Source organism: Choristoneura fumiferana, chromosome 5 (genome assembly GCF_025370935.1).
Source record: "Choristoneura fumiferana chromosome 5, NRCan_CFum_1, whole genome shotgun sequence".
Lineage (NCBI taxonomy): Eukaryota > Metazoa > Arthropoda > Insecta > Lepidoptera > Tortricidae > Choristoneura > Choristoneura fumiferana.
The window spans coordinates 5,759,183-5,772,102 of record NC_133476.1 but is presented as its reverse complement, the minus strand read 5'-3'; the positions used below and the strand labels follow the sequence as shown (position 1 = coordinate 5,772,102).

Genomic DNA, 12,920 nt, shown 5'->3' with positions numbered 1-12,920 from the left:
CCGCTTTAAGTTCAGATAGTATCATACAAATTATATACTATTATTTATTTCGAATATTATGAGGAAAGTATAAAAAGACAGTGTTAGGAAATAGGATACTTCATACATTATAAAAAAAACACTAAGTTTATACCAAAATTGTAAAATAGGCATGAAGTTCAATTTTAAAATCTATATAGTTTTTTTTTTCAAATATTACCTAGCTGGGAGTTGTTAAAAATAAGTAATAAATTATTAAATAAGTAAATAGTTCTTCATTTTATCTCTTGTATGTTTGTTTGTTCACGCATTACGCAAAATCTTTAGGGCTAGGCTACCATGAAACCATGTCAAATTACGGAATAGTAAGAAATTACTTAGGATTTGATTGTCGATGTCACTTAGACAATAGTTTCATGGTTTCCCAGGGTTCCATTTGGTTGAGGGTATTTTAGCAAAATCAGGGTTACATATGGACATGGGGCTCATGCATCATAAAATACGGCATTTTATTTTTTGTCGCATTTGAGCTGTTCGAGTCCCGACCAAAACAAGCGATTTTTCAATATCCATAAATGCAACTATTCAAGTATGCAAGCAAGCATGCAAGCAAGCATGCAAGCAAGCATGCAAGCAAGCATGCAAGCAAGCATGCAAGCAAGCATGCAAGCAAGCATGCAAGCAAGCATGCAAGCAAGCATGCAAGCAAGCATGCAAGCAAGCATGCAAGCAAGCATGCAAGCAAGCATGCAAGCAAGCATGCAAGCAAGCATGCAAGCAAGCATGCAAGCAAGCATACAAGCATGCATGCAAGCCAGAATGCATGCATGCAGAATGCAAGCAAGCATGCAACAAAAGATCAAGCAAGCATACTCCCAAAGGTGCAAGCAACAATGCAAGCAAAGCAAGCATGCAAGTTATTTAATTTGAATATTGATCACTTCGCTCGTGTAAATCATTAGATACAGCGGTTAATTGATTTCTGGGATTTTACAAAATTCCCGTGGGTATTCCTGAAATTCATCGTGGTTTTCACTGACGTTGCATTAAAAACAACCATCCCAAATTTCATTATTCTAAGCTCAGCGGTTGTAATTTCGAGATTTTCTCCCTACCAATTTTCATCCAAATCCGTCCAGCCGTTTCAGCGTGAAGGAGTAACAAACATACTCACTCACTCACAAACTTTCGAATTTATAATATTATATTAGTAGGATAGTAATACAACAAAAAACTAATATTAAAAATCTCATAAAATTATATTTCACATGGGATAGATAAGTAGGCAGGCTTGCTTGTCTTATGTTTGGGGGAAGCGTAGATCCGTGTCCTGCAGATGCCGCTCGACCCACTCCCGCGCCTGCCGCCGCATGTCATCGTCGAAGTGCTCGGCCCAGCCGCCCGCCTTGCCTACACAACACACAGACAAATCACATTCATAAGAATTGGGTCATTTTTACGTAGCCTTTGGAGTGGCAGCGCCATATTTAAAATTTACTGGCAAGCGGCGCGGCCATTTTGATAAAATCTTCCTTAATTAATTAATTTCGCGAATTCGCGAATTTTATAAAAAATATCACCAAAAAAAACCACTTTAATGTTATAGATAAGCTGTCTGTCTGTCTGTCCGCGGGTAAGCTCAGAGACCGTTAGTACTAGAAAGCTGTAATTTGACATGAATATACATATCAGCCACGTATTTTTTTTGTGGGGAGAGGCTACAATAGACACCCATAGACGTAAAGTGGGGGTGATTTTTTTTTCGACTAACTCTATATATATTGTGGGGTATCGTTGGATAGGCCTTTTAAAACCATTTTTGCTATGGGTTGCTAAAACAATTTTTCTATTCAGTGATCTGTTTGCGAAATATTCAACTTTAAAGTGCATATTTTCATTGAAATCGAGCGTCCCCCCCCCCTCTAAAATCTAAACAGTTGGGTGGAAAAATTAAAAAAAAAAACAGAATGGTACTAAATATATCAAATTTTCAAGGAAAATTATAGCGGCTCAGATTGCTTGAGAATTATTAGGAGGTTAATAGTAAATAGCAGCCTAAGGTATAAAATATACCTAAACTTGGAAGATTCAGTACACAATACGAAATCCTTAGAAAAATATTATTTGATTTTTTCGTAATGGCTACGGAACCCTATCCTGGGCGTGTACGACACGCTCTTGGCTGGTTTTTTATTTTGTTGTCGATATTTTTTTTCTCAGATTTTCATGCAATTTGGTGAATTGGTAAAGTTGCTTATTCTGACTATGGACAAATTTTTCCATTGAGTCAAACAAAATGTATGGAAATTTCGTAACTAAACTGAAAATTTAGTACAAAATGACGAACTCAAATGAAAAAAAAACGACAACAAAATGAAAAATGGTCTAGTTACATTTCGACAAAAAAGCTGAATTATCGCAAGAGTATCCGAGATTTCGTGATCGTGTATTTGTCGGTCTCGAACGACTGTATCAAATAAACTGTATGGGTGTTTCGTCACAGTAGTTTGAATATCATCTCATCCCCTTATTTCATTACAGGTTATGGGCCCAGAACTTTATCGCCGTTCTAGCTTTACCTATTATTCATAAATTTAGTTCAACTTACCTTGACGTACAAAAGCTTCAGAGCCCTCATTGATCAGCGGGTGATTCATTGTTTCAAAATTAACGGATGAATTATTTTTGAAATTCTTGAAGTCCAAGTGTTCACATAGTGTCCGCATCTGCTGTTCGGAATATGTTTTACCAAAGAATTTTGCCACGCGTTTGATGGCTGCCGGGAGGTCCTAAGGAAATCATAAAAAGACAATAATAGTACTTTTTTATCCAGGGACTAAAATAAGCCGATATATACCCGAGGTGGTTAGCCACCCGAGCTTTAGTGAGGGTGTCTATTTATCCGAGAGTTTATATTGACTTTTAGTCTCGAGGTGAAAACGCTATTTTTCACTTCGATTGCGAGAAAAAATAGTCATTTCTGTGAAAGAATTAATGCGCTTTTATTCCTCCAGTTCATAAAACTTTCATATGTTTTAAAATATTTTTTTCTAGATTTTGGCGGCAAAGGATTATCAATTATGTATTTTGCTCTTTGCTCAACATCGTAATTTTAACTATCACTTGACGATGTTGTGAGAATAATCAATTTATTTTAATCGTTTATGATTCACGCTCTACGACAATTTCAAAGTATTTTTTTCCAATCAGACACAGATATAACAAAATCGCATTGGCGAAATGGTCAAATACACAAACTGGAATAAATAGACTGGCGCCACCTTCTATGCGGAAAAAGCATAGAAACTGAGACCACGTAGACAAAGAACGTAACATTTTCGTCATGAAAATGGTCCACACACAATCTTATTTTATGCCAAAAACTATAAGCAAGTACCTACCTACTGGCTGCTTGAGTTTATCTAAGTCATTCAAAGTAATTAAAAAATAATTACTTTTACTCCCTAGGGACTAAAGTACTCACCTTACTCCCGCCTCCTAAGGCTATATTGACCTACTTTTTGAGCATGAGAAGTGAAAATTACTTATGTTATATTACCACATTTGGTTCATTAAGGTTTTACAAAGAAAACTTGTTGGTACATAATAAACATCCCAGAAAAACTGCTTTTATTATTATTATGTCCGAGAGGTATGTTTAACAAACAGGAGGTCCAGTATTATAAATCTGAAATGTAACAAACCTTAAGCATGTCTTCGTAGAACATGAACAGCATGTTGGGGTGGTAGCGCAGCGCCCACGCTTCCTTCACATGCGCCCAGAACGGCGACCACGGAACTGAAATTGTTTTATTAGGTACAGCCTATTAGGTACATGGACAACTTGACTATAGGTAATAGGTACGTGCCAATAATAATACTGACGCGTTAATAATAACTAGTTAGTGAAACTTCCTAAATTAAGAAGAACAAAAAGCCTTTTGCCTGGAAGAGATCGCTCTTAAGCGATATGGCTGACTATTGCTTACCTTGTGATCTATATCTCTGTGTAACTGTCTCTGTATCGCTTACTATTTATGTTGTACAAATAATTATTGTATTGTATTGTATTGTATGTAAACTTACTTAAATTTTTCTGAAAAAGATACCAATAACTTTTAAAGTCACCGACATAGTCGTGAATCTTGAATCGTTTGTTGTGGTAGTAGAAAGAGACAGCGGCATCTCTCGGGTCCCGCGCCACGTAGACCACCTTTGAGGTGTCAAGCAAATTTGGGGACAGCAAAGACATTGGTAGATGAGTTTTTATGAACCGCGGAGACGGCATCTTCTCTGCCATTATGTATCCTGGGGTCTTCATAACTTCACCCATAACACCGTCTAAATCCAAATCTTCGAATACTGACAGCTGTTCGTGCATGAACGTAAACAATCTGTAATTGACATAATCCATTACATGATACGATTTGATTTGTGTCCAATCTATACAATCAATACATTGCACTTACTCTATGAACAGATATCTTTCAAGCAAACTTATTTCAGCAGCTTTCTTGTAATCTAAATTGTTTTGCACGAGCCACACCAACTCTTGAGTCCATGTCGTTCCTAAAAATACCAAGTATACAGCAGATCAAAAATCAAGCAATAATTCAAACAAACGGGAAACAAAAATACGTAAATATTTAGAAGGAGAATTTAATAATTCCGTATGGTAAACGTACGAGTCCCAGTAGTTGGCACTAGCACCTTTAATCTTATCTCATTAGCAATAGAGATGACAGCAGGGTGTCGTCTATTGGGCATTAGCGTGTCGAGCACTCGGTCGTATACCTTACCACACCTTACCTATAAATCGTGTACAACAGTAGCCCTAGCACTATAGAACTAGAATCATATCCCCGTCGTATAAATAAGTAAGTATGTATCCGTCTGTTAGTCCGCGTTAAACATTAGTGTACCTACTAGAGCCCCGGGGGAGCAGTTATCTATCCAGGCTTATGATGAGTAGGTCTTCAACACGTGAGGCGTCTAGTGCATGCCTTACGGCCGCTACGATAACGTGCAAAAAGCTCAAGCCAGCGTTTTCCAAATACCTGTGTGTATAGTCGAGGTGAGAGATATATTTACACTTAGTAGCTTGTCACTGTATGCCATCTGACAATTTTATAGAAAGGTCAAACATGAAGTGACTGCGACAAGGTAGAGTGTAATAGTTATTTGTGTCACAAGGGAGCAAAATGGTGTATTTACGGCGAGGGCGTACATTGAATCCAGAATGTAGCGAAGGATTTTACAATAGAATCCTGAGCGTAGCGAGAGATTCTAAATTAGAATCCTGAGCGTAATGAGGGATTCAAGTGTTAACGCCCAAGATGAAAATAAGTTTGCTCCCGAGTGGCTCATACAACTTTTCACACAGAGCATTAAGAAACTTGAACAAATAAATCTAAATATACTTAAAAAGCAACCAGCACAGACAATGCCGTGGTTTTTTAATTATCAACTTAAAAAAAATGCATTTGGAATAAATCGCTTAGGAAAGCCTTGAACAGAAAAGTTGTACTTTGCTCCCTCTGGTCAGGGAGGAAAAGTTACTTTTCTGAAGGAGAGGTGTGAAAAGATATTTTAGACCTTGACTGTACGCTGATTTTTAACCACAGGGCAGCAAGCGCCCTGACCGTGCAATAAAGAAATCGCTCACCGCGCTACCAATCGTGCAAAGTCGTGGCCGGTTCGATAGGCGTACGATCAACATCAAAGTAATCGTATTTTGTCACGGTGCCGACGTATTAAAACTATTTTATTTCCTATATTTAATTAAATGCGATTGCGCAGCTGTTTTTTTAATGTACAAATTGAAATTTTTCTCCTTTCAATTTTATACAAACTAACATAGATTCTAATTCCATATTGTCTCTGTTATTTTTATCAATAAGAGGGTTAGCTAGCTAAAATTGTTGAATTTGGACGGTGGTTGTTTTCTTAACAGCTGATATTGTTATTGTGTCAAAATTTTGCTTAAATAGACGTACACAGCCAGATTTTCACATTCTGCAAAAATCAGAAAACAACGAATACGCCTTCCAAAACTAGTTATCCATATTTTTAATTTAAATTCAGTGAAACTCTGCCCAAATTTGGGCGGCACAGTACGGTCTGGGACTGAACCCCTCACCGTTTTCACCAACACCTGCACGGCTGCCTGGAACCGAAGCCCCTAAGCTGTCCTTCCGCTATTGAAAGGACTGCTGCTGCTTGCTGGCCCTGGAGCCCCTACTGCCTCCAGCCTTTGTCCAGCACCAGCGACCTGCTCTTCGGACTCTAGTCCAGGGAAGCCTCTCCAAAAGAAACGCATTCCAACTCAACTCTTTCGTATCCGCGACCCTCGAGTTTTTTTTATTTTTATTTCTATTCTGTCAGAAAAGCCTTAGGGGCTAAATAAACGTCTAAAACCTAAATTCGTTTTACTCAAATTGAACCCCTAGGGTCTCACTGTTCTACCCTGACAATTTCTACGTTTGTCTATATTGATTGTTACCGCATCGCGGGAAGGTGGCGACCCAGACGTCGTCGGGGCGCAGCGGCAGGGCGCGCATGGGCGCCGCGTGCTCCCGGTAGCTCGTCGGGAGAATGAACCGCCCCGCGCCGAACTGGAGGAATCCTTCAGAATGACCTGTTCACCAATGACGTATATTTTACAGTCGCAATAATTACAGCTAGGAGTTACGTTATCATTAAATTTCCCATTTAAAAACAAGAGTAAGTATCTATTCTTGACGACCGGATGGCTAAGTGGTTAGAGAACCTGACTATGAAGCTTGAGGTCCTGGGTTCGAATCCCGGCCGGGGCAGATATTTGTGTGAATAACACGAATGTTTGTTCTCGGGTCTTGGATGTTTAATATGTATTTAAGTATGTATTTATCTATATAAGTATGTTTATCCGTTGCCTAGTATCCATAGTACAAGCTTTGCTTAGTTTGGGACTAGGTCAATTGGTGTCAAGTGTCCCATGATATTTATTTATTTATTTATTTATTCTTTCTGAAAAATAAAGGAAAAATAATGGGATACATTCTTACTACTTAATATTATAAATACGAAAGTGAGCATGTTTGTTTGCTTGTTTATTTATTACGCTTTTAAGTACCCAACCGATACCGATCGTGATTAATAGTTAACGCATTCACTGCCACCTGACTTCCACAGGACAGGTGCCACCGACGCACATGTGCGTTCAAAATGTATGAATAATTATGACAGCGGCACTGGGCGAAGTTCCGAAAACGAATATGTGCGTCGGTGGCAGTGAATGCGTTAAATACCATAAACGGGACGACGCTAACACACGCGTAATATTTACCTTGACGTTTCGACTACATTCCATTAATAAATGTCATGTAAAAAATTGTTATTGAAAATAAATTGATTGATTGATTGATTGATTCTAGTGGGCATTGTGATGTGTCATGTGGACAATAAAAACATTGCACAAACTGTAACCAGTCGTAGATTTCAGTGCTGTGAGCCGTTATTACAGCAAATTGTTGATTTAGAATTAACTACCAGAGCGTAATTCATTTTTATTTTTTTTCGAGCAGCAATGAAATGCGTGCAATAATTTGGTACGAGAGAGAAACGTTCTGTGACAGCTAACAAGTCAACAAGTGCGACATTCTCAATAATAAAAATAATAATTCAAAAAATCAAGACTCATTGGAGACTGTTCATGGAGGATTTGAGTGAGTGAAGTTTGTTTTGTGCTAATTTCTGTTGAAAATTTCAATGAGGATAACTATAAATTTCGTCTTAAATTTAAAAAAAAAACCGGCCAAGAGCGTGCCGGACACGCCCAAAATAGGGTTCCGTAGCCATTAGGAAAAAATGAAGTAATATTTATCTAAGGATTTCGTATTTCATACGGAATCTTCCAAGTTTAGGTATATTTTATACCTTAGGCTGCTATTTACTCATAAACTATTAATAATTCTCAAGCAAACTTGGCCGCTATAGTTTTCCTTGAGAGTTTGATATACCATTTTTCCACCCACCGGTTTAGATTTTAGAGGAGGGGGGGACGCTCGATTTTAAAGAAAATTTGCACTTTAAAATTGAATATTTCTCAAACACATCACTGAATCGAAAAATCGTCTTAGCAACCCCCTAATGCAACGATACCCCACACTATAGGGTTGGATGAGAAAAAAAAAGTTACCCCCACTTTACGTCTATGGGAGGTAACCTAATAAAAAAAAAAAAATTTAGTTGCACCATTTTGTCGGCATAGTTTACCTATATATCCGAGCAAAATTACAGCTTTCTAGTATTGATAGTCCCTGAGCAAAGCCGCGGACGGACAGACAGACAGACAGACAGACAGACATGGCGAAACTATAAGGGTTCCGTTTTTGCCATTTTGGCTCCGGAACCCTAAAAACTAGAAATATCAAAAGCTAACATAATTGTAGGAAAGAAATCGATACAAGACCAAACAAAAAAGATTAACTTAAAACGTGTCCATGGTAGTCCTTCAAAATTTAATATAATGATATGAAATGCAGGCGGAGGCATGCATTTGTTACCTATCATTCAATCTCATCTTTTCAGTTCACTTTTGCAGTCGGGTTTTTGATTTTTTTAATTATTTTTTTTACTAATATAAATTTAACCTTGACTGGGATTTGCATATTATAAAAATATAAAGTAGGAGATTAACTCAACCCAGACAAGTAGGTAAACTGTATATTTAAATACTGAAATAAGTACGTTTGAACAGTTGTGCTGTACGGTTACACAATATGGTAATTTAAAGCAAATTCTTTTGGTTAAGTCTTCAATAGTACAAAAAGAAGAAAAGATAAACAGCGCTGGCTCTATTAAGGTCTATCTATCATTAGTCTAGAGGCAGAGCGAGATTCTGTACACCGCTTTCGCGCCTCTCAACAGACGCCATGATAGTTTTATTTTGCACAGGTAACTGAAAAATGGCGGCCCTTGCATTTGGCGCCTAGAGCCGACCGCTCCTGTTGCTCTACCCCACGGTTGACGTTGAAGTTGTTGACTCCTCAACAGTCCGTGTCACCATACACACCAAACTAACTCGTCTATGGATGGTGTACCTATTCCCGACAGGGCCGGAACCACGCCGCGCCTCTAGCAATACCATTCTCGGGGCCCCTTTTCAGCCGTTTGAAGGTCATTAGTTCTTATGAAGTTACCTTTACCTAAAAGCGCGAGGCGCTATGTGTCTACTATGTATACAAAGCCGTATCTTTATTTTTCCAGCTCTGTCTGTAACGAAATTAATTGCTCTTTCTAAACAATATTAATTTCCTGATATGTTTATTTAATAATTAGTCTTATTCATCAATGATATCCATCCGCTGCCAGCGACCCTCTCTTAAGGTCAAAGTCAAAGTCAAAGTCAAAATATCTTGATTCAATTTAGGCTATAACAATCACTTATGAATGTCAAAAAAAATCTACCACCGGTTCGGAAAAACCTCTGTTGAGAAGAATCCGGCAAGAAACTCAACGAGGTATATTTTTTTAAAACAGATTTACAATATTATTAAATGATATGTATACATCACAAGTATTTAACACAACTTTATTTTTAACACAGTAGGTCGTCCGTCCACCGTGCCTCAGGACGCCCTACACTACGTTTTCCCGTGCGTTTCTCTGAGCAACGTCGGTGACTTTCGTTCTTTGTCGGACGATGGGGCTGAAGACAGAGTGTTGCGGCGCGCCACGGAAGAGGCCTATGTCCAGCAGTGGACTGCTGTGGGCTGATGATGATGATGATGATCAGTGATATTGGTCAATTACTCGTAAAAAAGTATTGTACCTAATTTATGTATGTATATAATCAAATAAAAAAATAAGTAAATCTTATAGTAATCCTGAAATATCGTACCTTGCCGTCATCACGGCAGGTACTCGACTTTAAGAAGCCCTATTATGTACCTACCTAAAACGAGTGTATAAAAAACAGTACAATTTTATAGAGCCTGAGAACCTGTTCTTTATGTTGTGACTTCAGTGTGTCCTTGACGTTCATTGTGAATGACTGTAGGCATTTGAGCTTTTATAAATTTACTAGCTTTTGCCCGCGGCTTCGCTCGCGTCAAATTGGGGTAACAATTAACATACATTTACTTTCTGCGATCCTTTTTTTCGTGTTTTGATTGATTTTTTGGATTACATGGAAATACAAATACAGTAAGACGTTGTTGATGGTGCACATTTTGGAATTCAAAAATCAACCTACATACGTAATTAATCATTCATAATTCGTACCAACTCTGGAACCCTGTTTTGCTGAAACATTAAAGGTGTTAAAGTACTACGCGTTTCTGTTGCCGGCGACTTCCTACACGATATTATTATAGGATATAGGATTGTATCTCGAGAAATTGTAAAGTCCCCGCGGGACATGAATTACTGTGATTTATTTTAATATTCTTAATTGTCGATTAGAGACATATTGTAGCTTTCTATTATTAAAAGAATTTTGAAAATCTGCCCCGAAATTGAATTCACTTATTTTTATTCTGCTGAAATTCTGCATTTAAAAAAAGAAGTCTGTCCATCAGAGATATTGTACGAGTAGCTTTCTATTGGTAGAATTATTTAAATCAGCTCAGTAGTTTCAGAAATTACCCCCAACAAACAAAGAAACAAACAAAGTTGAGATATTTTCCTATTCCATGGGATTTTCTAAAAATCTTTCCCTAGTGCACCTCTGTATTACTTTAGGTCCATCTTTGCCAATTTCAAGTCTCTAGCACCAGTAGTTTTGGCTATGCGTTGTCTGTCAGTCAGCCAGTCATGGTACTGTTCAGGTAGAGTTAGGTATAAAATTATAAATAAATCAACCCTGAAGTTGAATTCACTTTTTGCTATCCCGCGGGAATTTTATGTTTTCCCGGAGAAAAGTAGCATATGCCAATCAGGGATAATGTAGCTCCCAATTGGTAAAATATATTTTTAAATCAACCCCAATGATGAATTTACTTATTTCGACCCTGCGGGTATTTTGCATTCTTCTGTAGAAAAGCAGCCTATGACAATCAGACATACTGCAGATTACTATTAGTGAAAGAGTTTTTAAAATTAGCTCCGAATTTGGATTGTCTTACTTACTTCTACCTATCCTGCGGGAATTTTGCATTTTCCCAAAGTAGAGTAATCTATACCGATCAGCAATAGTGTAGCTTTATATTAGTGGAAGAATTTTAAAAAACTGCTCTGAAGTTGAATTCAGTTTTTTCTATCCCATGGGTGTTTTGGATTTTCCGAAAAAAAAGTGGCCTGACATCGAGGATAGTCATATTATATCATGTGAAAGAATATTTAAAAGCAGTGCCAAAGTTGAATTTACTTATTTCTATCCCGCGGGAATTTTTAATTTTCCCGAAAAAACGTATCTTATGTCAACCAGGAATACTGTAGCTTACTTTTGGTGAAAGAACTTTTAAAATCAGACCCGAAGTTGAATTCGGTTTTTTCTATCCCATGGGAATTTTGTAATTTCCCGAAGAAAAAGTAGCCTTTGTCATTTGGGGATAGTCATATCACATAATATGTAAGAATTTGTTAAATCAGCTCCGAAATTGAATTAATTTATTTCTATCCCGCGGGAATTTTGGATTATCCCGGATAAAAAGAAACCTATATCAATCAAGGATAGTGTAGCTTACTAACGGTGAAAGAAATTTTAAAATCAGCTCCGAAATTAAATTAATTTATTTCCATCCCGCGGGATTTTTTGCATTATCCCGGATAAAAAGTAACCTTTATTAATCAAAGATAGTGTAGCTTACTAACGGTGAAAGAATTTTTAAAATCGGCTCAATTGTTTCAGAGATTCGACTACAAACAAAGAAGCGAAAAAAGGTTTTGATATTTCCCTATCCCGTGAGAATTTCAAAAAATCCTTTCTTAGTGCGCGTCTACATCTATTAAGGAAAATATATTCCAAATTTCAAGTTTCTATCCCCAGCGGTTTGGGCTGTGCGTTGATCTATAAGTCAGTCAGTCAGTCAGTCAGTCAGTCAGTTTCTTCTTTTATATATATAGATTATTTTTTTCTGACCTTTAAATAGTCGCAACAGTGAGTCCTCGGTATCCGTTGGTAACTTTTGTATTTTAACTGATTCTTCTGACATGGTACAAATCACTAACGCGTAGTTGCCGTCCGCTCAGCTGCCAGAACTAGTTAATACTAACAATCAGAGGTTGGATCATATCACGGGGCATGGTACTCGTAGTGTCCCTGCCAAGTCGAGCGCAAGGCAAACTGCCTGTTGACGCCAGAACGTTTCACTGAAAGAAGCCTTAATACATATATAATTAAAATTCATTTTGCTTTGTATAGTTTAATACCCAATCACACTGCCTACAAATCACGACATATACTTACATTCGCTAAACCAGTGTTTTTCAAACTTTTTCAGGACGCGACCCCTCTTGGTTTGAAAAATATTTGGCGACCCCCCCCTGCCAACCTCCACTTACAGCTATTTGTATATTATCTTACGTTGATAAATGATAATACAAACATTGAATAATCATACACTATAACGGTGAGAGTATTTTAAAGATACCGCGACCCCCTTAGGGGGATCCGCGACCCCCCGGGGTGTCGCGACCCACAATTTGAAAAACACTGCGCTAAACCAATAAAAACACACGCATAAATATCACGACATACATCTCTCATCCAGTAAGCGCCACTCATGCACACGTCACACATTCTTTGCTAACACTTTACACGAACTCAAACACTCGCCTTTTATCCTCCGTTCACACAACACAACAATTGATTTGTAAATTAAGTCAAATCTAATTAAATGTTATGTACTTACCAAAAATTTGATTTTACTAAAAGTCAACTAAATTCACCTTGTTCCTGTACTAATTTTCGAAGATTTTCGGCGTATTTTTACGCGTCCGTTTGGTATAATGATAAG

At 37.6% G+C, this 12,920-nt stretch overlaps 1 protein-coding gene across 1 annotated transcript; it reads right to left on the bottom strand.

Annotated features, from left to right (window-relative positions):
• Positions 1–1,219: 1,219 nt before the first annotated feature.
• Positions 1,220–12,152, bottom strand: LOC141427974 (sulfotransferase 1 family member D1-like). The gene is made up of 7 exons (XM_074087593.1): positions 12,044–12,152; positions 6,482–6,616; positions 4,449–4,548; positions 4,066–4,373; positions 3,684–3,778; positions 2,588–2,768; positions 1,220–1,389 (listed from the first exon to the last, which is right to left on the bottom strand). Exons 1-7 carry the CDS (start codon positions 12,114–12,116, stop codon positions 1,280–1,282), a joined length of 1,002 nt encoding a protein of 333 aa, XP_073943694.1. The 5' UTR covers positions 12,117–12,152; the 3' UTR covers positions 1,220–1,279.
• Positions 12,153–12,920: the final 768 nt, after the last annotated feature.

Bases quoted from the DNA above. Each gene is read 5' to 3' on its own strand.
- LOC141427974 (XM_074087593.1), bottom strand. From the start codon at position 12,116: ATGTCAGAAGAATCAGTTAAAATACAAAAGTTACCAACGGATACCGAG. The intron at 4,374-4,448 runs GTAAGTGCAATG...TGTCAATTACAG, and splicing joins GAAAGATATCTGTTCATAGA to ATTGTTTACGTTCATGCACG. The intron at 1,390-2,587 runs GTAAGTTGAACT...TGTGTTGTGTAG, and splicing joins TGAAGCTTTTGTACGTCAAG to GCAAGGCGGGCGGCTGGGCC.